Here is a 23,644-nt window from a genome sequence, read left to right on the forward strand (position 1 = left end):
TTGATTGATCGATTGATTGATTGATTGATTGATTGATTGATTGATTGATTGATTGATTGATTGAAGGTGCTGGATGAAAACGACAACGTTCCAATCTTTGAAGACGTTCCACAGAATTTAGAGGTTCCGGAAAATTTGATGTTGTCAAAATTGCTGACCCTAAAAGCTCATGACGCCGACGAGGGTATGAACGGACTCGTTGAATATCTTCTGGACGACGAGACTGAAATTAGGTCAGGTGACTTTTGATTTTGTTTTCATTTTCATTAACGTCATCATCATCACTTTTTATCATCATCATCATTGCATCATCATCAATCAACAACATCAACAACATCAAACAACAACAACAGCAACAATAACAACAACAACAACAACAATAACAACAACAACAGCAGCAGCAGCAACAACAACAACAACAACAACGTCATCGTTAAACCAAAACATACAACTCCCCCAACTTTAAGATACGGATCAGACTTCGTACTAGACAGGCAGAGTGGAATCTTGAGTTTGAGGCGACATTTGGATCACGAAATGTACAACGTGGCAATTTTGAATGTTCTCGCCAGAGATCACGGCAGTCCCAGTTTACATTCATCCATCCCCATCAAAATATCCGTTGTCGACATTAACGATAACTCACCGGTAATAACATTGGCACACGAAATTTCGGGCCCACAGGCTGTTCTAGGGATGTACCGATATAACGAAGATGAATACCTAAGCGGTAATCTGACGGCGATAATCGATTTACCGGAAAATTGTAAGAACGGAAGTGTTGTGACGTCATTCGTCGTGACGGATCGAGATTCAGGAATGAGTGGGTTGATTCGGTGCTCGGTCGATTCCAAGTATTTCACGTTAGATCACTGTACTTTTTTCAATCTGGATGTTTAAGATTTTAGTAAAAATTTGAAATAAACCCATGAATATTAACTTTAAATTTCACCCCCGAAGGATTCAAAAAGTAGCCTTTTCAGGAGAATACCGACTCGTTACTCGCTTGAAAATTGACCGAGAGCAGCAAGACCATCACCTGGTTACGATTACTTGTAGAGATTCGGATACTTTAATAACATTATCGTCGTCCATTCGAATACTTATAAGTATCTTAGACCTAAACGATAACTCCCCAGTGTTTGATAACTGCCCCGAAGTTTTAAGAATTTATGAAAATAATGCCGCAAATATGACTGTTAGTTTTGTTCACGCTCATGATGTTGATCTGGTTAGTGCATTTTTTAAGTATTGTTTGTTTGTTTGTTTGTTTGTTTGTGTCTGTTTGTGTGTGTGTGTGGGTGGGTGTGACGTTAATTTGTATGTATGTCTGTCTGTATGTGTGTGTTTATGTATGTATGTATGTGGTTTTTTTTTGTCTAAATATTTCATGTTACTTAATGTTGAAGTTCAAAATTCCGCACTCCTAATTCGTTGTGACGTTAATGATTTAATCATCACTCGTGTAGGTAGCTATTTGATTTTTGATTCAATAAAAATTATCCACCGATTCGATCTACTCGTTTATTTATCTATTTATTTATTTATTTATTTAAATTTCCAACCATAACAACTCCACAATCGAACCATTCACAATAAGAACAACAATGAAACTGTGGAGTACTATATAGAATCATCATCAAACAGCAACAACAACAACAACATCAACAACAACAACAACATCAACAATAACATCAACAACAACAACAACATCAAAAATGACGTCATCAACACCAACAAAAACGACAACGACATCAAACAACAACAAACGGAAACTGAAAGCGAAACCGTTTTCCAGGTCGACAAAAGCACCGGAATTATAACAACGTTAAGGTCATTTGACAGAGAGAAAGATGACAGATATAGTATCATTGTAGTTGCCAGAGATATCGACAATTTGCAATCGAGTTGTAGTGTTGTTGTTGAGATTTTAGACGTTGAAGATTGCAAGCCTTTTTTTGAGAGGGCTAGGTTAGGAGGAGGAGGGTGGGGATGTCGTTGTTGATACTGTATCTTATGTTGTTGATACTGTATCTTATGTTGTTGATACTATATCTCATGCTGTTGATACTGTATCTTATGTTGTTGATACTGTATCTTATGTTGTTGATACTGTATCTCATGCTGTTGATACTGTATCTTATGTTGTTGATACTGTATCTTAAGTCGTTGATACTGTATCTTAAGTCGTTGATGTTGTATCTTAGATTGTTGATTTGGTATCTTATGTCTGTGTTGGGGTTGTTTGCATTTGTTTATCTATTACTAAAGCACCATAGTTCGTTATTTTGATGGGTTATATAAATAATTATTAAGTAACCAATCACGACCATTTTTCAGGTACCACTTTCATTTAAGCGCCTCCCACATACCGCCCTTGCATTCCTATTGGCCAAGTTCAAGCCCACGACGACGACTCAGCGGCCAATAACTTCGTGACATACTCAATAGAAGAGCAATTTTTATTATTAAAAACTGAAACTGAAAGTAATTTTTCTTCGTTGAATTTCACGGAATTTAAAAACGAAAGTGAAACGAGTACTACAGCAGAGGCTATCTACAATGCTGCTATAAATAGCATGAACAATGACAATAACAAAATTAATGATAACGAAAGTGACGAAAAAATTACGGAAAAACCAGGTTACGTCAACGTTTCTAAAAATAAAATCAACGCTTTCGATATTAAGCCAAATTTTGGGATCATCTACACGAAAACGGCTATTAATAGGCAGGATGGACTTTCCAAAAGTTATTATCTATTGAAAGTATCCGCCAAAAGTGGAATTTCAGTGGTGGAAAAAGTTGAAGTTGAAGTAATAATCGAAATAAAATTTTTGGCCGGAAGTAGTATAATTAGTGGTAGTAGCGATGGTGTAAGTAGTAGCGTCCTTAGTAGTAATTATGATGGCGGAGCTGGTGGTAGTGGTAATGAATTAACCAAAGCAAGCCGTGCGGTCGAAGCCGGTAGCTCTGTTTTCAACCTCAAGATCCCTATCCTACTAGCCCTATCTTGCTTTCTCGTCGGGATGACTATTTTCGTGACCGTGGTTAGGAATATTAACTGAGTCGGGTGTCTGTTGGTTGATTTTTAATTAATTAAATTAGTTAATTAATTTGACTAATTAATATATTTAATTAACTGATAAATGATTGGTCAGTTGGTTGATTTATTTATCAACTTATCGGTCCATTGATAAATGATACGTATTTGATAGATAGATATTTTTAGCGATCGGTCAGATAAATTATGATAATTACAATTACACCCGAATAGATCATCTTGCAAGTTATTTGCTCCAAACTTTCATCTCAAAACAACGACATCAACAACATCAACAACAACAACAGCAATCTCAGTGACATCAACTTTTCTAATCCCAACAACAGCATCGGCAAAAACAACAACAACAACATCGGCAACATCAACAACAACAACATCGGCAACATCAACAACAACTTGAAGCCTAAAGACGTTGCATGTTTCAATTGGTGCGCCATTCAAAATGACAATAACACGTCAATACATTCAGAAAACAACCACAACAACAACTACAACAGCAACAACAACTACAACAGCAACAACAACTACAACAGCAACAACAACTACAACAATAATAATAATAATTACATCGTCAACAACAACAACAACAACAACACTTTTGATGGCTTATCGAAACTTGGCTGCTTGATAAAATTCTTCAATGTGGCTTTGGCCCGAGTTACCGGTTCTGGAATCGGTAATCGAATCGATCAAAAATCGGTATCCGAATGTCGAGTTGTACATCGCCAACAACAACAACAACAACAAAATAAAGAACAACACAAAATAACAGTCAGAGATAACTGTAAAATTTGCAGAAAAAAATCGTCACGTGTCAACGATGACGTCTTGATGGTGTCATCGTCATCATCTTCACCATCTTCATCATCGTCCTCATCATCCGATTCGACTCATTCGCTTTTGTACTCGCCAAAGAGATTTGAAATTTTTCGCAAAGATTCGGTTCGAATAGTTTTTTTTTCACGCCTTTTAAATTTATTTCTAATGTTTTAATCGTGAAACACGTCTTCTCATTCATTTGACAGGATTTCGTTGGAAAAAAGTTGTTCTATCAATCATATATTTTTTTTTGTTCAGTAAATGTGCAGATATATAATTTGAATACATATAATTATAATAAACTTGCAGTCCTTGGACTTCATGAACAACAAGCTGACCGTCTCACCAAAAAGATATCCGAGATCTACCACAACATCATCCAACCAGCCAGCTCACAATCAACCCATTCCTAAAATGTACAATGACGTCATTTCAAATCTGCCATCTAGTCCTCGGAGAAATACCGCTCCACGAGATCCATCTCCGTTTCACTACCGACAATCATCGATTCGTCAGACCAATCAGAACCGAATTCACGAACCCATCTCCAATTACAAGCACATCTCTCTTCCTAACTCTAAATTCGAAGCCGCTACACTCCCAAGTGGCCGTTTTTTAAAAGATGCACCCCAATATAACAGCACATCCCTAAAATACAACAGAAACTCTAACCATTTCGTCTCTAAAACTGTAAGTATCAAGGGCGAAAATTGTGATGTCGACTGGCATGGTCCGAGAAATATTTTGGGACGAAGTGGTTCGATGCAGAGTAGGGTGGCTAACCCCGTAAAGTTCAATGGGGGAAAAGTTATTGTGGAAACAAATTCCAAAGATTACTATTGGATGAATAACGTGTGATCTGTGTGTGTACGTGTGTGTGTACGTGTGTGTGTATGTATGTATGTGTAAATATTTGTATAATAAGTGTGTTCATACTAGCCGAAACAATTAATTAATTAATTAATATTTTAATTAATTAAATGTAGCTTCTATAATTAAATAATAACAAAATAATTTATTTAATTTTGTGTATATTTATTTGTTCAAACTGCTTGAATTTTAGTTAAGGACCTTTTTCAATTGTGTTCGTGGAAGTGGTACCTTCTTGATCCCTTATTGAACATCAACACCGTGCTAACTTCGTGGCACCCATGCACATTCACACATATATACACGCACACACGCACATAAAAATATATATATACAGTGACATTCCCTATTAACGGCTTTGAAAATGTCAGAGGAATCAGGTCTTAAAAGGGTTGGGTCTTAAATGAAGGGAAAGCATATTTACAACCAAATAAAAAAGGTACACAAGATGTATACATTACTCAAAAAAAACTTCGGTTTCGTCAGCATTAAAAACATTTTCAGGAGCGTAGCCTTCCCAAATGACTGGCATTCTCTTTGTCCAATCATCTACAACTTCCTCAGATACCTCTACTCTGTTTCTGGAAAGAACAGATGAAGGAATGTTGTAACGTTTCGTCCACTGATACAGCCTCCGTTATTTAGAGACATCCGTAAATTCATTGTGCCCAAGAACCCCAGCCTCAATAGCCGACTTCTTTTGGACCATGCGACAACTGATAGGCAGAGTATGACGTCGACAATCGCGAAATCACGCCAAAACAAGTCGTAAATTTTACGTTTTAATGATAATTTTTTGTGTCTTGGGTTGTGGATGGAGTCGATGATCGGGTTGGGAGTGACGCTTAATCTGAAGACAATCCATCGAGAACAAAACTGCCGGGAATGAAAGAGAGAGGGAGAGAGAGAGAAAGAAAGAGAGAGAGAGAGAGAGAGAGGTAGATGGGAAGGTCGCTGGAGAGGAGTATCACTGTATTGTTTATTTATTTGTTGTGGATTGTTAATGTATTAGACAAATTTCACATTCGTATCTAGTTCATCCGTCAAGAGCGTCTTTTATTATTACGTTCATTCGTTCATTCATTCATTTATTCATTATCCGTTCGTTCATTTGTTCATTAATTAATTCATTAGTTCATTAATTCATTTATTTGTTCATTCATTCATTTATTCATTCGTTCGTTCGATTATTTAAAAAAAAATATATTAATTTGTATTAATTGTTGCAATCAAATTTCGCAATGACGACGACGATGATGACGATGATGATGACGATGGTGATGATGGTGATGACGATGGTGATGATGATGATGACGATGGTGATGATGATGGTTTGCTATGTGCGCTGCTTACAATTTTTTAAATAATATTATTTCTTTTTATTTCGTTGCTGTTTGGTTGTTGTTGTTGTTGTTGTTATTTATTATCTTTATTTAATTATCTTTATTTTATTATTGTTGTTATTATTATTATTTTTATTGCTGATGTTGTTGTTGATGTTGTTGTTGTTAAAATTATTTTTGATTTGTCTTATTAAGCCGAGACACACGGTCTCATTGATGTTTGCATAGTTGCAAAATCTAATGACGTCATTAATGTTGTTGTTGTTGTTTATTTTTATGTTGTTGTTGTTGTCGTTGTTCTTGTTATTATGCTTAGTATTGTTGTTGTTGTTGATTGTTTTATTTGAGCCAAACGTTGTTATAATTATCTGCAAAAATTAGAAAATAATTATGAAATAATAATTATATTGATAATAACAATAATAATAATAATAATAATAGCTGACCTCTTTGATGGCCAGCCAATAGGAACTGTCGGATAAAAATAGAATCCTGATGGCGTGCACTGATTGGTTGATGTTTCTGCTAAGGTCACCCAATAAGATTCGGCCATTTTCGCGAACGTTAACATTGTCCATGCTTACGAATTTTTCTTTGTCTGTGTTTTACATTTATATTCATCATCATCATCAACGCCATAATAATAATAATAATAATAATAATAACATGAAGAAGAAGACATGAATAATAATAATAACATGAAGAAGAAGATGAATAGTAATACTACTACTACTACTACTACGACTACTACTACTACTACTACTACTACTACAACGACTACTACGACTCCTATTACTACTACTACTACTAATGCTACTATATTACTACTACTATTACTACAACAACAACAACTACTACTACTACTACTAATAATAATAATATTAATCATCATCATCATAATCATAATCATAACCTTTAGCAACAGCATCGTCGTGGAATTGTACTAGCACGGTCACGTTGTGTAGGATGTCGTTCGGGTATTCCATTGTTCCGCACCGGATCTCGTAACTGACAGTAATAATAATAATAATAATAATAATAATAATGACAAATAATAACATTAATAATGATAATAATAATGACAATTAATAAAATTGATAATGATGTTAATAATAATAATAAATAATGATAATGATAAATTCATACTCGCCTTCTTAGCGGAAGTGGATTGGTGAATTTAATGGTGATGACGTCATCACTCCGAGGTCCCCAGGCCCAGAAGAAAAATGATTGGTCGGGACTTTTGAAGTCGTAGACCTATTTGAGGATGATGATGATGATGATGATAATGATGATAATGATGATAATGACTATCACCATCATTATCATTACCGTCACCATCTTCTTCATCGTCATCAACATCATCAAGGACAATATCAACAACATCAACATTGACGACAACATCAACAACAACATCAACAACATCAACAATAACAATAACATCATCAACAACAACATCAACATCAACAACAACAGCATCAACATCATCATCATAACCTGTTGCAGTTCATGTGGGTGATTTTTTATTTTGTTGAGTGTTGTGTGTACAGTGGCCGGCGGATTTTGGCTGCTTAAAAGCGCCACTTTGTGGTGAAAGTCACGTGCCTGAATGAATGAATGAACGAACGAATGAATGAATGAATGAACGAACGAACGAACGAATGAATTCAAGCATGAACGAATGAATGAAGAAGGTAAGGAAGGAATGAATTGATGAATGAATCAGATGGTCTGCCAATCAAAATGGTAAAGTTTTTAAACGGGTGAATGAACGAATGAATAAAGGAGTGAGCACTATGGAAATGAATGAACGAACGAATTGAGGAAAATGAATAAATGAGTGGCCGATGAAAAAATAAAAAAAATTCAACATTTGGTCGTTCCAACAGATGAACACATCCGAATTGAAAAGTTCAACAAATCCGAAAAACGATGCAAAAATCTTTCAAAAATAAACCACCAGAAAACCTCTAAACACCCAATCCACGCACATCCCTAAATACCCAATCCAAGCACATCTCTGTTTATCCCCAAGCCGACACTAACCTTGATATTTTGTATCTTTCCAGCCAGAGATGAATGTAGGCCGATGTGTTGGAAGAGAGAGGGAGAGATGGTGATGCGTTTTTTGAAGGGTTGTGAACCAGGGCAAGATGAATTTTCCGACTTTTATAATAATAATAATAATAATAACAATAACAATAACAATAATAATAATAATAATAATAATAATAATAATAATGATGATGATGATAATGATGATGATGATAATGATGATGACAATGATGATGACTAACAAGGGGCACGCATGTCTCCATGGTCCCGACCACGTGATCGACCAGCCAATCACAGGGCTTGTCTTGGTAGAACATCAATAGAAATTCTATCATCAACAATAAACTGTCTTTGTTGAAAAGTTTTCCTGAATAAATGAATGAATGAATGAATGAAGGAATGAATGAATGAATGAAGGAACGTACGAACGAACAAACAAACGAACGAACGAAAGAACGAACGAACGAACGAAAGAATGAATGAATGGTACAAACCAATAAATCCCATCTTTGAAAACTGAACCATAAACCAATCTTCGTATTCTTTGCCGGTTTTACTGACGGTTTTCAACGGTTCTACTCGCTTCTCGATCTCGGTAATGTAGTTTCCGGTTGTTATGACGTCATCTTCTAACTGGGAAAAGTGGGGGAGGAGTTTAAAAAATTCAGGAATGTGCAAGTTTGTTTGAGTAATTAAACTGGTTAGTACGGTTTCAAGTATGGCTAAATTGCGTTATTATTGTTTTTGGTTGCCGTTAGGATCATCATCAATAGCACCATTATCATCAACAGCATCATCATCATCATCATCATCATCATTACTATCCAACCTGCAAATAGTATCTGCCCTTACCCCAGCAGTACATCATCAAGTAGATGTAATCCAAGTTCTGCTTTGTCCGCCACCTGACGATAATAACTTTCTCTACACACATACATACATACATACATACATACATACATACATACATACATACATACATACATGCATGCATACATACATACATACATACATACCTGTCTGTGCGAAGCGTTTAACATAGATTAAAGCTGAACCCAGATATGATTATTACTTCCCTATAGTTCTAATCAATTATGGGTTCATACATACATACATACATAAATAAATACAAACATACATACATACAAACATACATACATACAAACAAACAAACACATACGTACATACATAGCTCTTTCTTTGGGGTCACCAAGAGTGACCTCTATGCTATTGAGGTCAGGGTAAAAATCAGGGTTTGAAGCTAGGACTTGTAAGAGGCCAGATGATAAATGTTTCATAAACCTTTTGTGGTGGTGAAGAGGACGACGACGATGATGATGTTTATAGTTATAATGATGATGATGGTGGTGACTACGATAGCGATGATGATGATGATAAAAACTATGATGATAGCGATGATGATGTTTATCGAGAAGCGTTTTTTATCGATTTGTTGTTTTAATGACAAATTTGTTTAGTATCATATATTCTCTCTCTCTCTCTTTCTCTTTCTCTTTCTCTCTCTCTCTCTCTCTCTCTCTCTCTATCTCTCTCTCTCTCTCTCTCTCTTTCTTTCTCTCTCATCGTAATTGATCAAACCAGTTTCTTCAACCTTAATTTGCTTATTCGATACACGTGTTTGTGTACGGAAAATGAAATTTTATGCTGCTTTTACCACCACTGCTGCTGCTGCTGCTACAACTGCTTGCTGCTGCTGTCGTTATTATTATTATTGTTGTTGTTGTTGTTATAATTATTATTATTTTCATTGACTATCAATAATGGTTTTTTTGTGCAAATTTGAATTTTTTAACTTTGAAAAAAGTTTGTGTACTTGGCTGTGATGAGTTTCTCGACCTGCTCGACATACCGACTGCGTTCTTTCAACTTTGAAATGATGAAAATCACTGATAAATGATATCTCAGTCGTCGTCATCATCGTCATGATTATCATCATGATTATCATCAACACATCATCATCATCATCATCATCATCATCATAACCATCATCATTATCATCATCATCATCATCATAACCATCATCATTATCATTATCATCATCATCATCATCATCATCATAACCATCACCATTACCATCATCATCTTTGTCGTACTATTCATCATCGTCGTCGTCGTCAACAATTTATGCCTTTTTCCAACTTATTTTAAAAAGGGGCCAAAAAATTCACAGACCTATCAGAGCCACACATCACGTCACTTCAAAAAACTCCTCACCCACGCAACAATTACATCAATAATAACAACAACAATTATAATTGTAATTATAATTATATATATATAATTATAATAACTTACTTCCGTTATCATAACGACGATTTGAGTCTTTTCCATTTCCTCTTCATTTAAATTTTCAATCAGGCTGGTTAGGGTCTCTTCAATGTATTGATAATTACTTCGCCTCACCGTTACTATGCCAATCACTATGGTAACTTTTCCGGGGTTAATTATGTTAATTTTATGTTAATTTGTTAGTTTTATGTTAATTATAGTGCTAATTTGTTAATGGCGTGTTACTTATTGTAGTCACCGTTGGGTTTTTTCTTGGAATACAAAACGTGTGGCTGGATGAATGACCAATTGCTGGCCAGGTGTGGTAGTTGCGTTAGTAGGAGGGGCTTGTAAAACGTCGTCCTATCGTCTCCGAAACATATTCTCATCAGAGTTCTACGAGTGATTTTGATTGGCTGGTTTGAATTTTGGTGAGATTTGATTGGCTGTATGTTGCGGGTTGAAGGGTTTAAATGTCTGATTATGATTGGCTGGCTAGTGATTTTGTATGAAACTTGTTTTGCTGAAATATGTAAAACTGGAGATTGACGGATTGACGTCCACACACACAAACACACACACACACACACACACACACACACACATACACATGAACATGTACATACATTTGTATTCAACGCTTTTGAGAAATCGGTAAGATTATATCTAACATTGAATTAAATAAAATTGAAAAGAACATTTCAAAAATTAAAATCAATAACAATAATGAAAATATTAATAATAATAACGACAATTATAAATAATAATGATAAAAATAATAAAAATAATAATAATAGCAAAACAAAAAAAAACTCAAGCTAAATATAGAAGTGCATAAGCATTCAAAGTACTGTGACTGAATAGCGCTCATCCAAGCGTTTAATGTTAATGTGTAATAAAATGCATTACGTATGTTTGTTATGGCATCCGTGTCGGTATCGTATCGTTATAATTTTGTATCGTTATAATTTCGTATCAAAATCCTTTCATATGCCATCGGTTTCTTAACGAAATTGAAATGTTTTAACATATTTTCAGTTGGTTTGGTGTATCTGAAATTTGGATGAATGTAATTGACCTTTAACCTTTGACCTTTCTCTCTTTCTCTCTCTCTCTCTCTCTCTCTCTCTCTTTTGATATCTCATCGTATCGAAATCGAATGCTTGCTTTATGGCTCTGTATGACCGCATTGCCTTACAGCTATACTTGTTAACGAAACAGTGTAATTGTCAATATGGTTATCGTTATTATTATGGTATTTGCTTTGCTATGATTATTATTATCGCTGTTGTTATAATTAATAATAATAATAATAATAGTTAATAATAATAATAATTAATGATAATAAAATGTAATAATTATTATAGCACACTGATTAATAAATTAATAACAACATAATAAATAATGATAACATATTAATCAATGTACATACTAACAATACTGACAATAATTAATAATAATTATTATTATTATCATAAAAATTAATAATTATAATTATTATTATAAAAATTATTAATAATTATAATTGTAATAATTATGACGTACTCATCGTACATGTCCCAACTCATTAACTGGCTACACATAGCAGAAATCTGGCCGCGTTTCAACTCTTCAAGTTCCAACAACTCCTTCAACTTTCCGTTCAATGTGTCCATTTTGCTTACTGCTAAATTATAAAGGGATAATATTATTATTTAATTATAGTTAATAATTAACTTCTGTTACTACTACTACTACTACTACTTCTACTACTACTGCTGCTACTACTACAAGTAGTACTACTACTACTACTAATAATAATAATAATAATAATAATAATAATAATAATAAGCAACCTTTTAACATATTCTTAACAAAGTAAAACATTGTAATGGTAACGAATGGAAGTAAGCTTATTTTAAGTAAACTCGGAATTAAGGCATTTCGTTTATTCAGTAGAACTTTATTTTGGCGAATTAATATCATACTTTTAACTATTATTATTATTATTATAATTATTATTTATTAATATTAATATTATTAATTATTTTTTCATTATTATTATTATTTATAATTATTATTATTATTTATAAAACCTCAAAAATCATTACAAATGTAGACCAAAGTATTTGTTATCCATGTCTTTATGTCTCAAGCCATTCGAAGTATATATAGGTGTGTGTATATATATATACATACATACATACATACATACATACATACATACATACATACATACATACATACATACATACATACATACATACATACATACATACATACATACATACATACATACATACATACATACATACATACATACATACATACATACATACATTCATAAATACATACATACATACATACATACATACATAGCCTCCCGTTGATTTTTATGAATGGTAAAAATTTGCTTACCATGTTTTAATGCTTGTAAACATACTGTGAAACTTTTAATTATTTTGTTGTTGTTGTTGTTGTTGTGTTGTGTTGTTGTTGTTGTTGTCGTTGTTGTTGTTGTTGGAACACACCCAGATGTTGACGCATGTGGTGAGAGATGCAGAGACATCAACGCAATCCAAATGATAAAATTCGTCGTCTTTGGCGTGAAACATTGGTAGACAACAAGATGGAAGACAGTATGCTTTCTGATTCAAACTCAACATCTCAGACACTTAAAAAGTTGGAAAGTGATGGAATCAACCATAGGCTCGTTGTCTTGCCTGAAAGCCAAGTTCCCCTGATCAAGTCGGTAATAAAAGTCCCCTCACTCTGAATAAAAAAATCTTCGCAAATAACACACTGGCCAGAAAAAAAAACCTGATTCACTATCAGACATCTTATAAAAGTTAAAAATATTTAATTCAGCAGCTGCCAACCAAGGCCAATCTATTCAGATGGAGTAAGACACTCGATCACCTATGTCCTCTCTCTCTCTCTCTCTCTCTCTCTCTCTCTCTCTCTCTCTCTCTCTCTCTCTCTCTCTCTCTCTCTCTGACGCTAAACAAACAAACGAACAGACATACAGGGATATAGAGAACGACATGATATTAGATATTGGACCAAAATCGTTAATTGTTTGTTGTCGTGTCTGACATTCGCAGAAAAGGAAGGAGAACGATCAATGTTGAAACAGTTCGTCGATCTTCGTCCAGACATTTTACGGGACAGGAAAATTAAGAACGTGGAATTAATCTAGAGACTGCAAACAATTGAAATGTGTTCACACAAAATTCATGAACATTTCATGTTCAATTCATGTTCACGTTCGTTGAACATGAACATGAATTAACCTGCTGTTTCACAAAGGTGCAATCGTGTATGTTTGATGGTTGTTTTTTCTCTCTATCTCTTTTTCTCCCCTTTTCTCTCTCTCTCTCTCTCTCTAGATTTGCATCTATTTCTTTCTTACTTTCTACATATTGCTAAATTTCTTCCTCGAGATCTCTCTCTATCTTCCTTTCTATTTTTATCCTCTGTCCTGATAAGATTAAAGGTTACGGTTAAGTATGTTTTACTTGGTACAATAGATTTATTAACAAGAATGTTCTACACACACACACATACACGCACGCACACATACACGCACGCACGCACACACATACACACACGCATACATATTTATGTTTGTGTTTGATTTAGTTAGCAGCATTCAATACTTAATTATGCCATAACGGTTGGAGCAAAACGAAGAGAAGCCTTGTTTATAATGTTAAATACCCATACACGCACAAACACACACACACACATACACACGCACACACACACACACACACACATACACACGCACACACACACACAAACAAACAAACAAACACACATATGTATGTATATATTATATGCTTTAGAAAGAACGAACAAAAATGACTCAATTTATTTAATATAAGAACAAGCAGGTAAGTTTTAGAAAAATTTACCTGCGTGTGTGTGTTTGTATATGTGTGTGTGTGTGTGTATGTGTGTGTTTGTATGTGTTTGTGTGTGTGCGCGCGTGCGCACATCTTCTACATAATCATGCTAGGTAGTTAATTCTTTCAATTGTATAATATAAATGAAACCCATGTTTGCATTAAAAAAACATTTCAAAATTTCCAAGCTTGTAAAAAGTACACACACGCACACACACATGCACACACGCACACACATGCACACACGCACACAAGAATACATATACACACACATAAATACACACTTAAACACATATGCATACCTACATAATATTACACATTAAACCGTAGTAACAAACGTACCACGCACAAAAATCATGTGCTGTACTGTAAATATAAGCATACGTTAACACAGATAACAACAGATAATACACATAAACATACACAGATAACACACACACAGAACACACACACACACGTAATTACCTAGATTACTTTATGTATTTTTTTTTCATCATTGTCTTTGCTCACAAAACGACATACTCAATACTTTGCCACGGAAACTATGGAAACACGTACCAAATGATCGATATATATATATATATATATATACAAAAATATATATACATATATATACATATATATATATACAAATATATATATATATATATATATGTTTGTGTGTGTGTGTGTGTGGTGTGTGTATACTACATATACTATATATAAATACATATAATTATGTTTAATTTGTGTATTTTAAACAAACATTGCCTAATTAGGAAAAAGAGTAGAATTCGATAATTTTTGAGTGAAGCATGGAACGAGCTGCGTTTGAACCAGGTAACCTCGCAATAACATAACAGTTGGTGACACAACGGAATTTATTAATCATTTGATTTAATCGTCCACAAACTAAAATTATAACTCGGCCAGCAAAGGTAAATATTAATAGATAGATTAATGCAATATACATTGTTCGATAATCTTCAATTATAAAATCTTAAAACAAAACAAACTTCATCTAATTCTGATGTTGCTTTGAGAAACACCTTGAAATCAAAAATAATTGCCACAACATATGAACGTTTGTTTCTAGAAACATCATCAGCCATACAACCAAATCCAAATGTTCATTCAACATGTTCAATTAACATGTATTTCATTTGGAAAATTTTTTCTTCATTTTTCTAAGTTGGGATTGGTGAAAAACTGATTGATTAATATATTTAAATTCATCTTAACTGAGGTTTTTTGCATATTTTAAAAATCTATGCAATTACGTGCTGCTATTGGTATAATGTATTGTTCTTAATGTGCGCTAAATAAGTTTTTTCAAAAATCTTTTAGAACGTAAATCTGCTTTTACACCAATAATTGTAAACTTAAGTTAAGAGCCACTTGAATTAATAATGATTTTATCTTAATCAATCCCTCTCTTCACACGTAATGACATTCCTAATTTCCGGATCGAACGTGTAGAAGGATGTAATAAATGGCTAAAGAAAAGTCTAAAGTAAAAAATATCGAACTCGATTTCAAGAAAAGATGTATTGAACTTTATGCTGAAGCAGAAAGATCAGGATTTGATGCAAAAGATTTCATTTTTCAGAAAAACGGAACTTTTTCAAGTTCAAATGGTACGATTAGAAAGAATTATTCCAAAAAATGTTTAGTCATTTTGTCTTTTTTCATCATTTGCGTTGTTTTTATCGTTTATTTGTTACTTTCCGAGGAAGAACTAGTCTCTGATCTCCTTTTTGGCTACAAGAATGACCAATGCTTAATTCCTGTTTTTACTTCGCTACTTTTGCCACCTGTCGATTGTTCTTTGTGTAGAAATGTCAAATCAGTACAAAAATTGAGTGGGATTTCACGAGAAGACTTTGAAAAGGTTTATGCTTACACTGGAAGGCCAGTAATAGTTACAGACGCCACTCTTAATTGGACGGCCACAAAGACTTTCAGTTATGATTATTTTTCAGATCTTTATTTGAAATCAACATCGACCAACCAGTCAATTAAATGTCAGTTCTTTCCTTATGGCACTAACTTCGACAACTTGACTGATTTTTTGAGTCGGGGTTTAGGAAATAATGATAATAAAGTTCCTTGGTATGTTGGCTGGTGAGTATTATTTGCTTATTAATTAATTGCAATTTAAATTTAGAAATATAGAGTTAGTTATTTCACAACTTTAATAAACTAATTTTCATAAAATATAAAAAAAAATATATTCTAATAACAATTTTTTTCTTTTTAGGGGGAACTGCGACTCAGATGTTTCTGATGAGTTGAGGCAGCATTACTCTAAGCCTTACTTTCTACCCGAATACTCAGAATCTTCAAGACTCGATTGGATTTTCATCGGCCAGCCAGGATTCGGTGCACCAATGCACGTATGTAAATTAGTAATTATAGTAATTATGTTAATTGGTGGTTATAATAATAATATAATTATAATATTAGTAGTAATAATATTGTAGATGAGATAATTATTAAGACAATAATAATAATTAAGTTGTTTTTAATAATAGTGACCTATTGTAGTATTGATAATATTCGTAAATATTTATTTTACAATAATAATATTTAATATCTTTAATATTTTATTTTAATTATTTTTTCTGTAACAGCTCGACAACGTGGGCAATCCTTCGTGGCAGGCCCAAATCAGGGGATCTAAGTTGTGGACATTGGAACCGCCCTACGAATGCTACCTCGAATGTGATTGGTCAGTTCAAGTCGTGGTGAATCCAGGAGAAATTAGTGAATATTTTTCGTTTTTTTTCCACTATAGTCAAAAACATCAAAATTTCAATTACAGCTATCATAATTATAACGATATATATATAAAAATAGTAATAATAATTGTTAATTAGTATTATTATTATTATTGTTTTTACAGTTGTCCTTGACACAAACGTTTGGTATCATGGAACGAAAATTGTTGGGGACGATATTAGCATCACCATTGGATCAGAATATGACTGAGAGAGAGAGAGAGAGAGAGAGAGAGAGAGAGAGAGAGAGAGAGAGAGAGAGAGAGAGAGAGAGATTCATATACTTTATAATTTATTTTACTCTTCTTACCCAAATTTGCGCTACAAAAATTTATTTACATTCTTGGAGCTACATGAATTTGATTTGAACCACTACCGCCATTAAAATGATCGCTATTTTCCCGCTAAAAATTTACAATTTACATCTAAACAGGTTATTTTCTAAAAATCTGATTTTATTTAAAGCTTATTAAGTTCTTATCATATTTAACCTTGTACACACACACGCACGCACGCACACATACATACACATGCACACACACACACGCGTGAATATATATATTGTGGATTTTGTGGCAAATCAAAGGCCTTATTGTTTGATCAGCAGACAGAAAGCAACGAATGATTGACTGATGATAATTATGTATTTATTCATAAATTTTTAAATAAATATATAAATAAATATTATATCGTGCGTTGGTTATGTTATTTAACAATAATAATAATAATATAATAATTATCTGTATTCATGGTGATAATAATGTTTTATTAATGTTATTGCTATATTTATACTTATAATATTAGGAAGATAGGTTAATTGATTGTTTGATAAAACGAACGAACGAATGAATGAATGAACGAATGAAAGAATGAACAAAACGAAGAAAAATGATGGATCGGGTGGATGAATGAACGAATGAAGGAAAGAAAAGAAAAGAAGAGGTAATACATAACGCGAGCATATAAAAGCGAAATAAAATTATCATTATTATCCCATATTGCACTTATTATTATTTTATTATTGTTGTAGTAGTAGTAGTGTTAGTTATTATTGTTCTTGTTGTTGTTATTATTGTTGCTATTGTTGTTGTTGTTATTACTATTATTATTATTCTTTTTTTGTATTTCAATCGTCATGATGGAGAAAAATGTAAGCCAGGAATTAAGAAAATGTACCTTACATAAAAAAATGGATGGATGGACGGATGGATGTAAGAAGGAGTAAATGAATGAGTGATTAGATGAGTGAGAGGATAAATGGATGATTGAATGAAACAACAAAAAACGGTTCATTAAGTGATTGATTGATTGATTGATTGATTGATTGATTGATTGATTGATTGATTGATTGATTGATTGATTGGTTAATAAAAGACAAGAACAAATATTAAAAAAACTCACCTCTAAGAAATGCTTTTACAATCTATCAATGTTTACAAACAGTTTTTAATGACGATAATAACAATAATAATCATCATCATTTTATAAAAGGCAGTGGTGTTGATAATGATCACGTTCCTAATTATAATAATAAAATAATAATAATAATAGATTTCATTAAACATGATGTTACATCATCAACCTGTGTAAAGTGAAAATAGTAATATGCTAGCTATGTTGTTGTTGTTGTTGTTGTTATCCTGATAGTTGTTATTATTATAGTTGTTATTGTTATGGTTGTTTATTATTATAATTATTATTATAATTGTTTTTGTTGTTGTTATTATAATTAACGGTATAATAATTATTATTGGAAGACGAAAGATGACTTGATGGGTTGGATGAAGAAATGATTAAAAACCAAAAAAAAATGTTATAATTATAACGTCTGGGAAGGAAAGAAAGTGAAAAATGGATGAATGAATGAGTGAAAGAATGAGTGAATGAATGAATGAATGAACGAATGAGTGAATAAGTCAATGAATGAATAAACGAACGAATATACGAAGAATCAAAATTGTATAAATATTTAGCTGATGAATGAAAAAAGATAAAGAGAAAGAAAAAATTTGAAGGAAAAAAACAGCTGAAAGAATGAAAGTCTGTAACTCTAATACAGTTTCAATGTTGAACTAAAAAAGTAAAAAATATAAACAAACACACACACACAAACACACGCGCGCGCACGCACACGTACACACATACAGAAAGTTTTGAAGAACGGATGATTTATTCATCCTATATCACGTAAAAATATCATCAACAATAATAACATGCCTAATATTGCGAAAGAAAGAGAGAGAGAGGGAGAAAGAGAGAGAAATATGATTTTGAAATGCAAACCAAACAGAAAAACATTGAAGAAATAAATGATTGATTAGAAAATTGAATAGAGATGGAGAGAGGAGAGAGAGAGAAAGAAAGAAAGACAAAAAAAGAAAGAAAAAATTGTAAAGTAAAAAACAAAATATGGAGAGAGAAAGATAGCAGGAAATATACAGAAAAAGGCAAGAGAAAAGAAAGAGAAATAGAGAGAGAGAGAGAGAGAGAGGTCACGTGTGACTCGTCATTAACCATCTGCTGACTCGATCCAACCTCAATTTAGTTTCCGGATCAGGCCGTTGTTGTTGTCGTTCGCCAGCAACGTTCGCGGTCGTCATTAGCTCATTCGAGTTGTCAGGATCGTTTGATTTCAGCTTTCTTGATCGTCGGCGAGTTGATGTCTTTGAGTCGTTGTAAGTGTTGCTGTTGTTGTTGTCACTGTTGTTGTTACCATTGTTGTTGTTGTTGCCACTGTTGTTGTTGTTGCCACTGCTGTTGTTGCAGTCATCGTTAGTGAAGTTGTTGTTGATGCCGTTGTTGATTGCTTGGTGGCTGTTGAAATATCATGGTTGCTATCATTAACGTTATCGTGAGTGTTGTTGTTGTTGTTGTTGTTATTGTGGTTAATGTTGTGAATGTCACGACCGTGTTGTCGCTCTCTGCCTTCATCGTCCAGATAGAGAAGGTTGTGGTGGTGGTGATGATGATGGCATCGATGCAATGATACTGACCTCGATTCACTTTTAGTCGGCGAAGATCTCTCATTGAGGCTGGCGCCGTTTCGAAAGACGTCATCATCGAAGATCGGTGAGTGTAGGGCGCCGGAAGTTTTGAAGGGCGCGTTTTTATACTGATCGTAAAATGTGACAGTCGATTTATTTCTTTGGTGGTAGCAGTTGCAAGTTTGAAAGTTATTATCATCCGCCATGTTGTTTTTTGCGAAGAGCTTCTCGTTCCCGGATGTCGGATAGTTAACCCGGTTCAGGGAATGGCACTGCGCCGAATCGAACGACGTAAATGAAGATGGAGGTTTACTCGAAGTGCAGGCTAGCGTCGACTCGGGACCTGTCACATTCCTGCTGCTTCCACTCACGCTACTTCCGGGGACATTCGACCATCTGGAGTTCAGATAGCGAGAAAGTGATGAAACTTCCGGCCGTTTTTCTGGTCTAGGGTCGAGAAATCTGTGGAAAAGTTTCTGTAGGGATGGGCTGAATCGCTTCCAGTGCTCAGGAACTGTGGCCGATTTTTTGGACTGCCACCGTGCAAAACTGCAAAGAAATGCGTTGCAAACATTACGCTACAAACAAGCAGCACATTACAATACAACAAATTACACAAGAGCACATTACGAAGCAACACATTACACAACAACACAAATCATTTCATTTGTGTGAAAGTATTTGAGTTATGCCAGACGATTGTTAATAAGCAATATTTGACATGGTAAAATGGAAATAAAAATCTGCGAAAATATATCGAGGAGAGGAATTTTACTTTGTTTCATTGGTACTTAGGTGTGTCTATATATCATATTTGTATTTGTGTTTGTTTGTGTGTTTGTGTGTGTGTGCGGTGCTTACATTCCCACATACGTACATACAATATACATTAGGCTTCTACACATACATGACGATGTTTTTGTTGTAATGTTATTTAAAATACAACTGCACCGATTTTAAGTTGAACAACACGGAGAAATGCGCCTAGCTTAGATAGATAACATTTGTAATTTGTTTCTATGTCTCTATACGCCTGTATTGCAAATCATTTGTTAATTTCATTCGTTCGTTCATTCATTCATTCATTCATTCTTTCTTTCGTTTGTTCATTCGTTCGTTCGTTCGTTCGTGCATTCATTCATTCATTCATTCATTCATTCTTTCTTTCTTTCTTTCTTTCTTTCTTTCGTTCGTTCGTTCGTTCATTCATTCATTCTTTCTTTCTTTCGTTCGTTCGTTCGTTCATTCATTCATTCATTCATTCACCAATCCAACGAACCAACCTCTGAAACAAGGGATCTCTGTTGATGTCGGCTTGCTGCCAGGGGAAGCTACCTGTCATGAGGCAGAAGACGAGTACCCCAGCGGACCACACATCGGCAGATTTGAGGACCTTGTAGTGCGAGTGGCGGGTGAGGAAGCAGATTTCTGGGGGCGTGTAGGTCGTTCCCTCGCACACCTTGCACACCTTCGTGCCCACCTTTCTCGCCACACCGAAATCTCCGAGTTTGACTCGAGTCACGTTCTGATCGTCCGATTGGTTCTTGTGTTAGGTGGTTAATTTGAAATTTTTTAATTTCGAAATGTATGCTACAAAAGTACAGAACCGAGCTTCGCTACGTTGCAATGCTTTAGGTAGCTGGCACTACAGATGGAGCAGTGGCCGAGTTTGAATGTAAGTGAAAATTAAACTTTCATTTTTAAAAAATGCTTACTTGAAAAACTAAAATATTTTCAAGTTTGAGGTCCCTATGGACGACTCCAGCTTCATGGACGTACTGCACGGCCCCCACCAACTGCCTCATGACCGACTTGACGGCCACCTCGGGCAGACCGACCCGCGGTGGCACCAACCTCAACAAATCGCTCATAGGAGCGTACTCGTGCACCAGAACAAACCAGGCATTGGTGACGTAGGCAGTGGAGAAAGTTTCGAGAACGCCAGGATGTCTCGAGAAGAGTCGACCGTATCGAAATTCAATGCAGAAATCTTCTATCTTTGTTTTGTCTTTGGCTAATTTTTTTAGAGCGACTTTCTTTTGATCGTTAAGTCGAAGAGCCAGGAAAACACTGCCGAAAGTACCGCTGCCAATTTTGCGGATGATGTTGAAACGGTCAGTGAGGTCGGCGAGGTAGCAGATCTTCTCGTCTCCACGTCCGATGTCCAGTTGTTGTCGGACCAACCAACTGTTTCTCGAAATGCTGGATGTTTTGTTTCTGCAGTTGTTGCCGCTACCACCACCGCTTCTCATGTAGTTATGGTGGTCGTCGTTAATGTCATTGTTGTTGGTGATGGTGTTAGGGTTGAAAGCGGCGTTTGTAAAATTTTCTTCGAGGCGATGGTTTGGTTTAGATGGAGATTTTTTGTATCGCTTTGGTGTGCATGTTGATTTTGAATGAGTATTTGATTCTCCGTCAATGGAATATTCTTCCTCATCGCCATCGGATTCTTGGCAGTTTTTGTTGTAGTAACAAGGAATGCTTCTGGGGTTGGAGGTTTTCGTATTGTTCTGGCGGGGGCGATTGTCTGCGTTGTTGCTGCTGTGGTTGTTGCTGCTGTGGTTGTTGTGGTTGTCGTAAACCCCATCGTCATCGTCGTCATCCTCCTCATCATCATCCTTAAACAAGCCGGACAAACAGTTGAAGTCCTCTCTTGTTTTTGGTTTAACGGATTTATTCACCGCAGTTTGGTCAATTTTTGACGATAACGACGTTAAAGATGGCGACGACGACAAATGACCCGAGGTTGAATTTTTCTTGGCATGAATCTTACGTACCTCCCCAATGGTATCGTAAACATTATCGTTTCGTTTCGTTTGCTTTTTACTCCGTCTCGGTTGACTGGCAGTGCAAATTTTAGTGCTGTTACAATCAGTTACATTCTCTTCAACGCTCGTCATATCACTGGCTTGGTGGTGCGTGTTCAGGAAGTCATAATTATTATTATTATTTTTGCTGTTGTTATTTACATTTTTATTGTTATTATTATTATTATTACTTTCGTTTTTTAATCTCATACTAATGCCAAAGTTATCCGTACAATTCGGAGCTTTCGCAGCTGCACAATCATTAATATTTTTACTATAATTCACATTATTATTATTATTGTTATTATTGTTATTATTGTTGCTGTTATTATTATTGTTGACCGTATTTGTGGCGCAACCTAGAAACTCGAAACCTGATTGGTTGCCGCAGAAGAGATGGTCGTTTGGGCTTTCCGTTCTAGTCTTGCCACATATAACCAACTTCTCCATCGTTTCATGATCTGGTTATGGTTATCATTTTTATTATTATTATTATCATCATTGTTACTATTACTAATTTTAATGTTGTTTCAAATGTTAATTTGTAGTACTTACTGTTCTTCACTAACATTCTTAATGCTATTTATTGCACTTTGTTTTAATGTTTTAATTTAAATGTTTTTTTTAATAAATCGATGATGACGACGACGATGATGGTAGAATAAAGATGATGATGATGATGATAACGATGATGATGATGATAACAATGATGATGATGACGATGATGATGATGATGACGACGATGATGATGATGATGGTGGTGGTGT

The 23,644-nt window shown here is 34.5% G+C and overlaps 5 protein-coding genes across 5 annotated transcripts in view; 3 read left to right on the top strand and 2 right to left on the bottom strand.

Annotated features, from left to right (window-relative positions):
- Positions 1-2,005, top strand: part of HELRODRAFT_74180 (hypothetical protein) — a gene marked incomplete at both ends in the record, with an annotated part of 3,528 nt that extends 1,523 nt beyond the window's left edge. Inside the window, 2 exons of the mRNA XM_009014560.1 lie at positions 67-233; positions 1,783-2,005. Coding sequence (XP_009012808.1) covers positions 67-233; positions 1,783-2,005 — 390 coding nt within the window. The remainder of the gene's footprint in view (positions 1-66; positions 234-1,782) is intronic.
- Positions 2,006-2,579: 574 nt separating this feature from the next.
- Positions 2,580-4,741, top strand: HELRODRAFT_168693 (hypothetical protein; the record flags this gene model as incomplete). The annotated part of the gene is made up of 3 exons (XM_009014561.1): positions 2,580-3,050; positions 3,278-4,006; positions 4,193-4,741. 3 exons carry the CDS (start codon positions 2,580-2,582, stop codon positions 4,739-4,741), a joined length of 1,749 nt encoding a protein of 582 aa, XP_009012809.1.
- Positions 4,742-5,323: 582 nt separating this feature from the next.
- HELRODRAFT_190605 (hypothetical protein) lies at positions 5,324-12,545 on the bottom strand (the record flags this gene model as incomplete). The annotated part of the gene is made up of 16 exons (XM_009014562.1): positions 12,276-12,545; positions 11,986-12,103; positions 10,700-10,836; positions 10,468-10,601; positions 9,986-10,038; positions 9,340-9,453; positions 8,981-9,056; positions 8,646-8,784; positions 8,394-8,518; positions 8,143-8,262; positions 7,594-7,701; positions 7,247-7,353; positions 7,010-7,104; positions 6,543-6,694; positions 6,303-6,464; positions 5,324-5,629 (listed from the first exon to the last, which is right to left on the bottom strand). The coding sequence occupies exons 1-16, from the start codon at positions 12,403-12,405 to the stop codon at positions 5,324-5,326; spliced, it is 2,076 nt and encodes a 691-aa protein (XP_009012810.1). The 5' UTR covers positions 12,406-12,545.
- Positions 12,546-15,687: 3,142 nt separating this feature from the next.
- HELRODRAFT_190606 (hypothetical protein) lies at positions 15,688-17,823 on the top strand. Its single transcript, XM_009014563.1, has 4 exons — positions 15,688-16,430; positions 16,567-16,702; positions 16,940-17,072; positions 17,212-17,823. The coding sequence occupies exons 1-4, from the start codon at positions 15,799-15,801 to the stop codon at positions 17,295-17,297; spliced, it is 987 nt and encodes a 328-aa protein (XP_009012811.1). The 5' UTR covers positions 15,688-15,798; the 3' UTR covers positions 17,298-17,823.
- Positions 17,824-20,462: 2,639 nt separating this feature from the next.
- HELRODRAFT_74016 (hypothetical protein) lies at positions 20,463-22,322 on the bottom strand (the record flags this gene model as incomplete). Its single annotated transcript, XM_009014564.1, has 3 exons — positions 20,463-20,619; positions 21,354-21,595; positions 21,786-22,322. Coding segments are annotated over 3 exons (936 nt in total), but the record flags the coding sequence as incomplete, so codon positions are not given.
- Between the last annotated feature and the right edge of the window lie 1,322 nt (positions 22,323-23,644).

The sequence above is a fragment of the Helobdella robusta genome, assembly GCF_000326865.2.
Source record: "Helobdella robusta unplaced genomic scaffold HELROscaffold_14, whole genome shotgun sequence".
NCBI classification, from domain to species: Eukaryota; Metazoa; Annelida; class Clitellata; order Rhynchobdellida; family Glossiphoniidae; genus Helobdella; species Helobdella robusta.

Bases quoted from the DNA above. Each gene is read 5' to 3' on its own strand.
- HELRODRAFT_190606 (XM_009014563.1), top strand. From the start codon at position 15,799: ATGGCTAAAGAAAAGTCTAAAGTAAAAAATATCGAACTCGATTTCAAG. The intron at 16,703-16,939 runs GTATGTAAATTA...TTTCTGTAACAG, and splicing joins GATTCGGTGCACCAATGCAC to CTCGACAACGTGGGCAATCC. The intron at 17,073-17,211 runs GTGAATATTTTT...TTGTTTTTACAG, and splicing joins GGTGAATCCAGGAGAAATTA to TTGTCCTTGACACAAACGTT.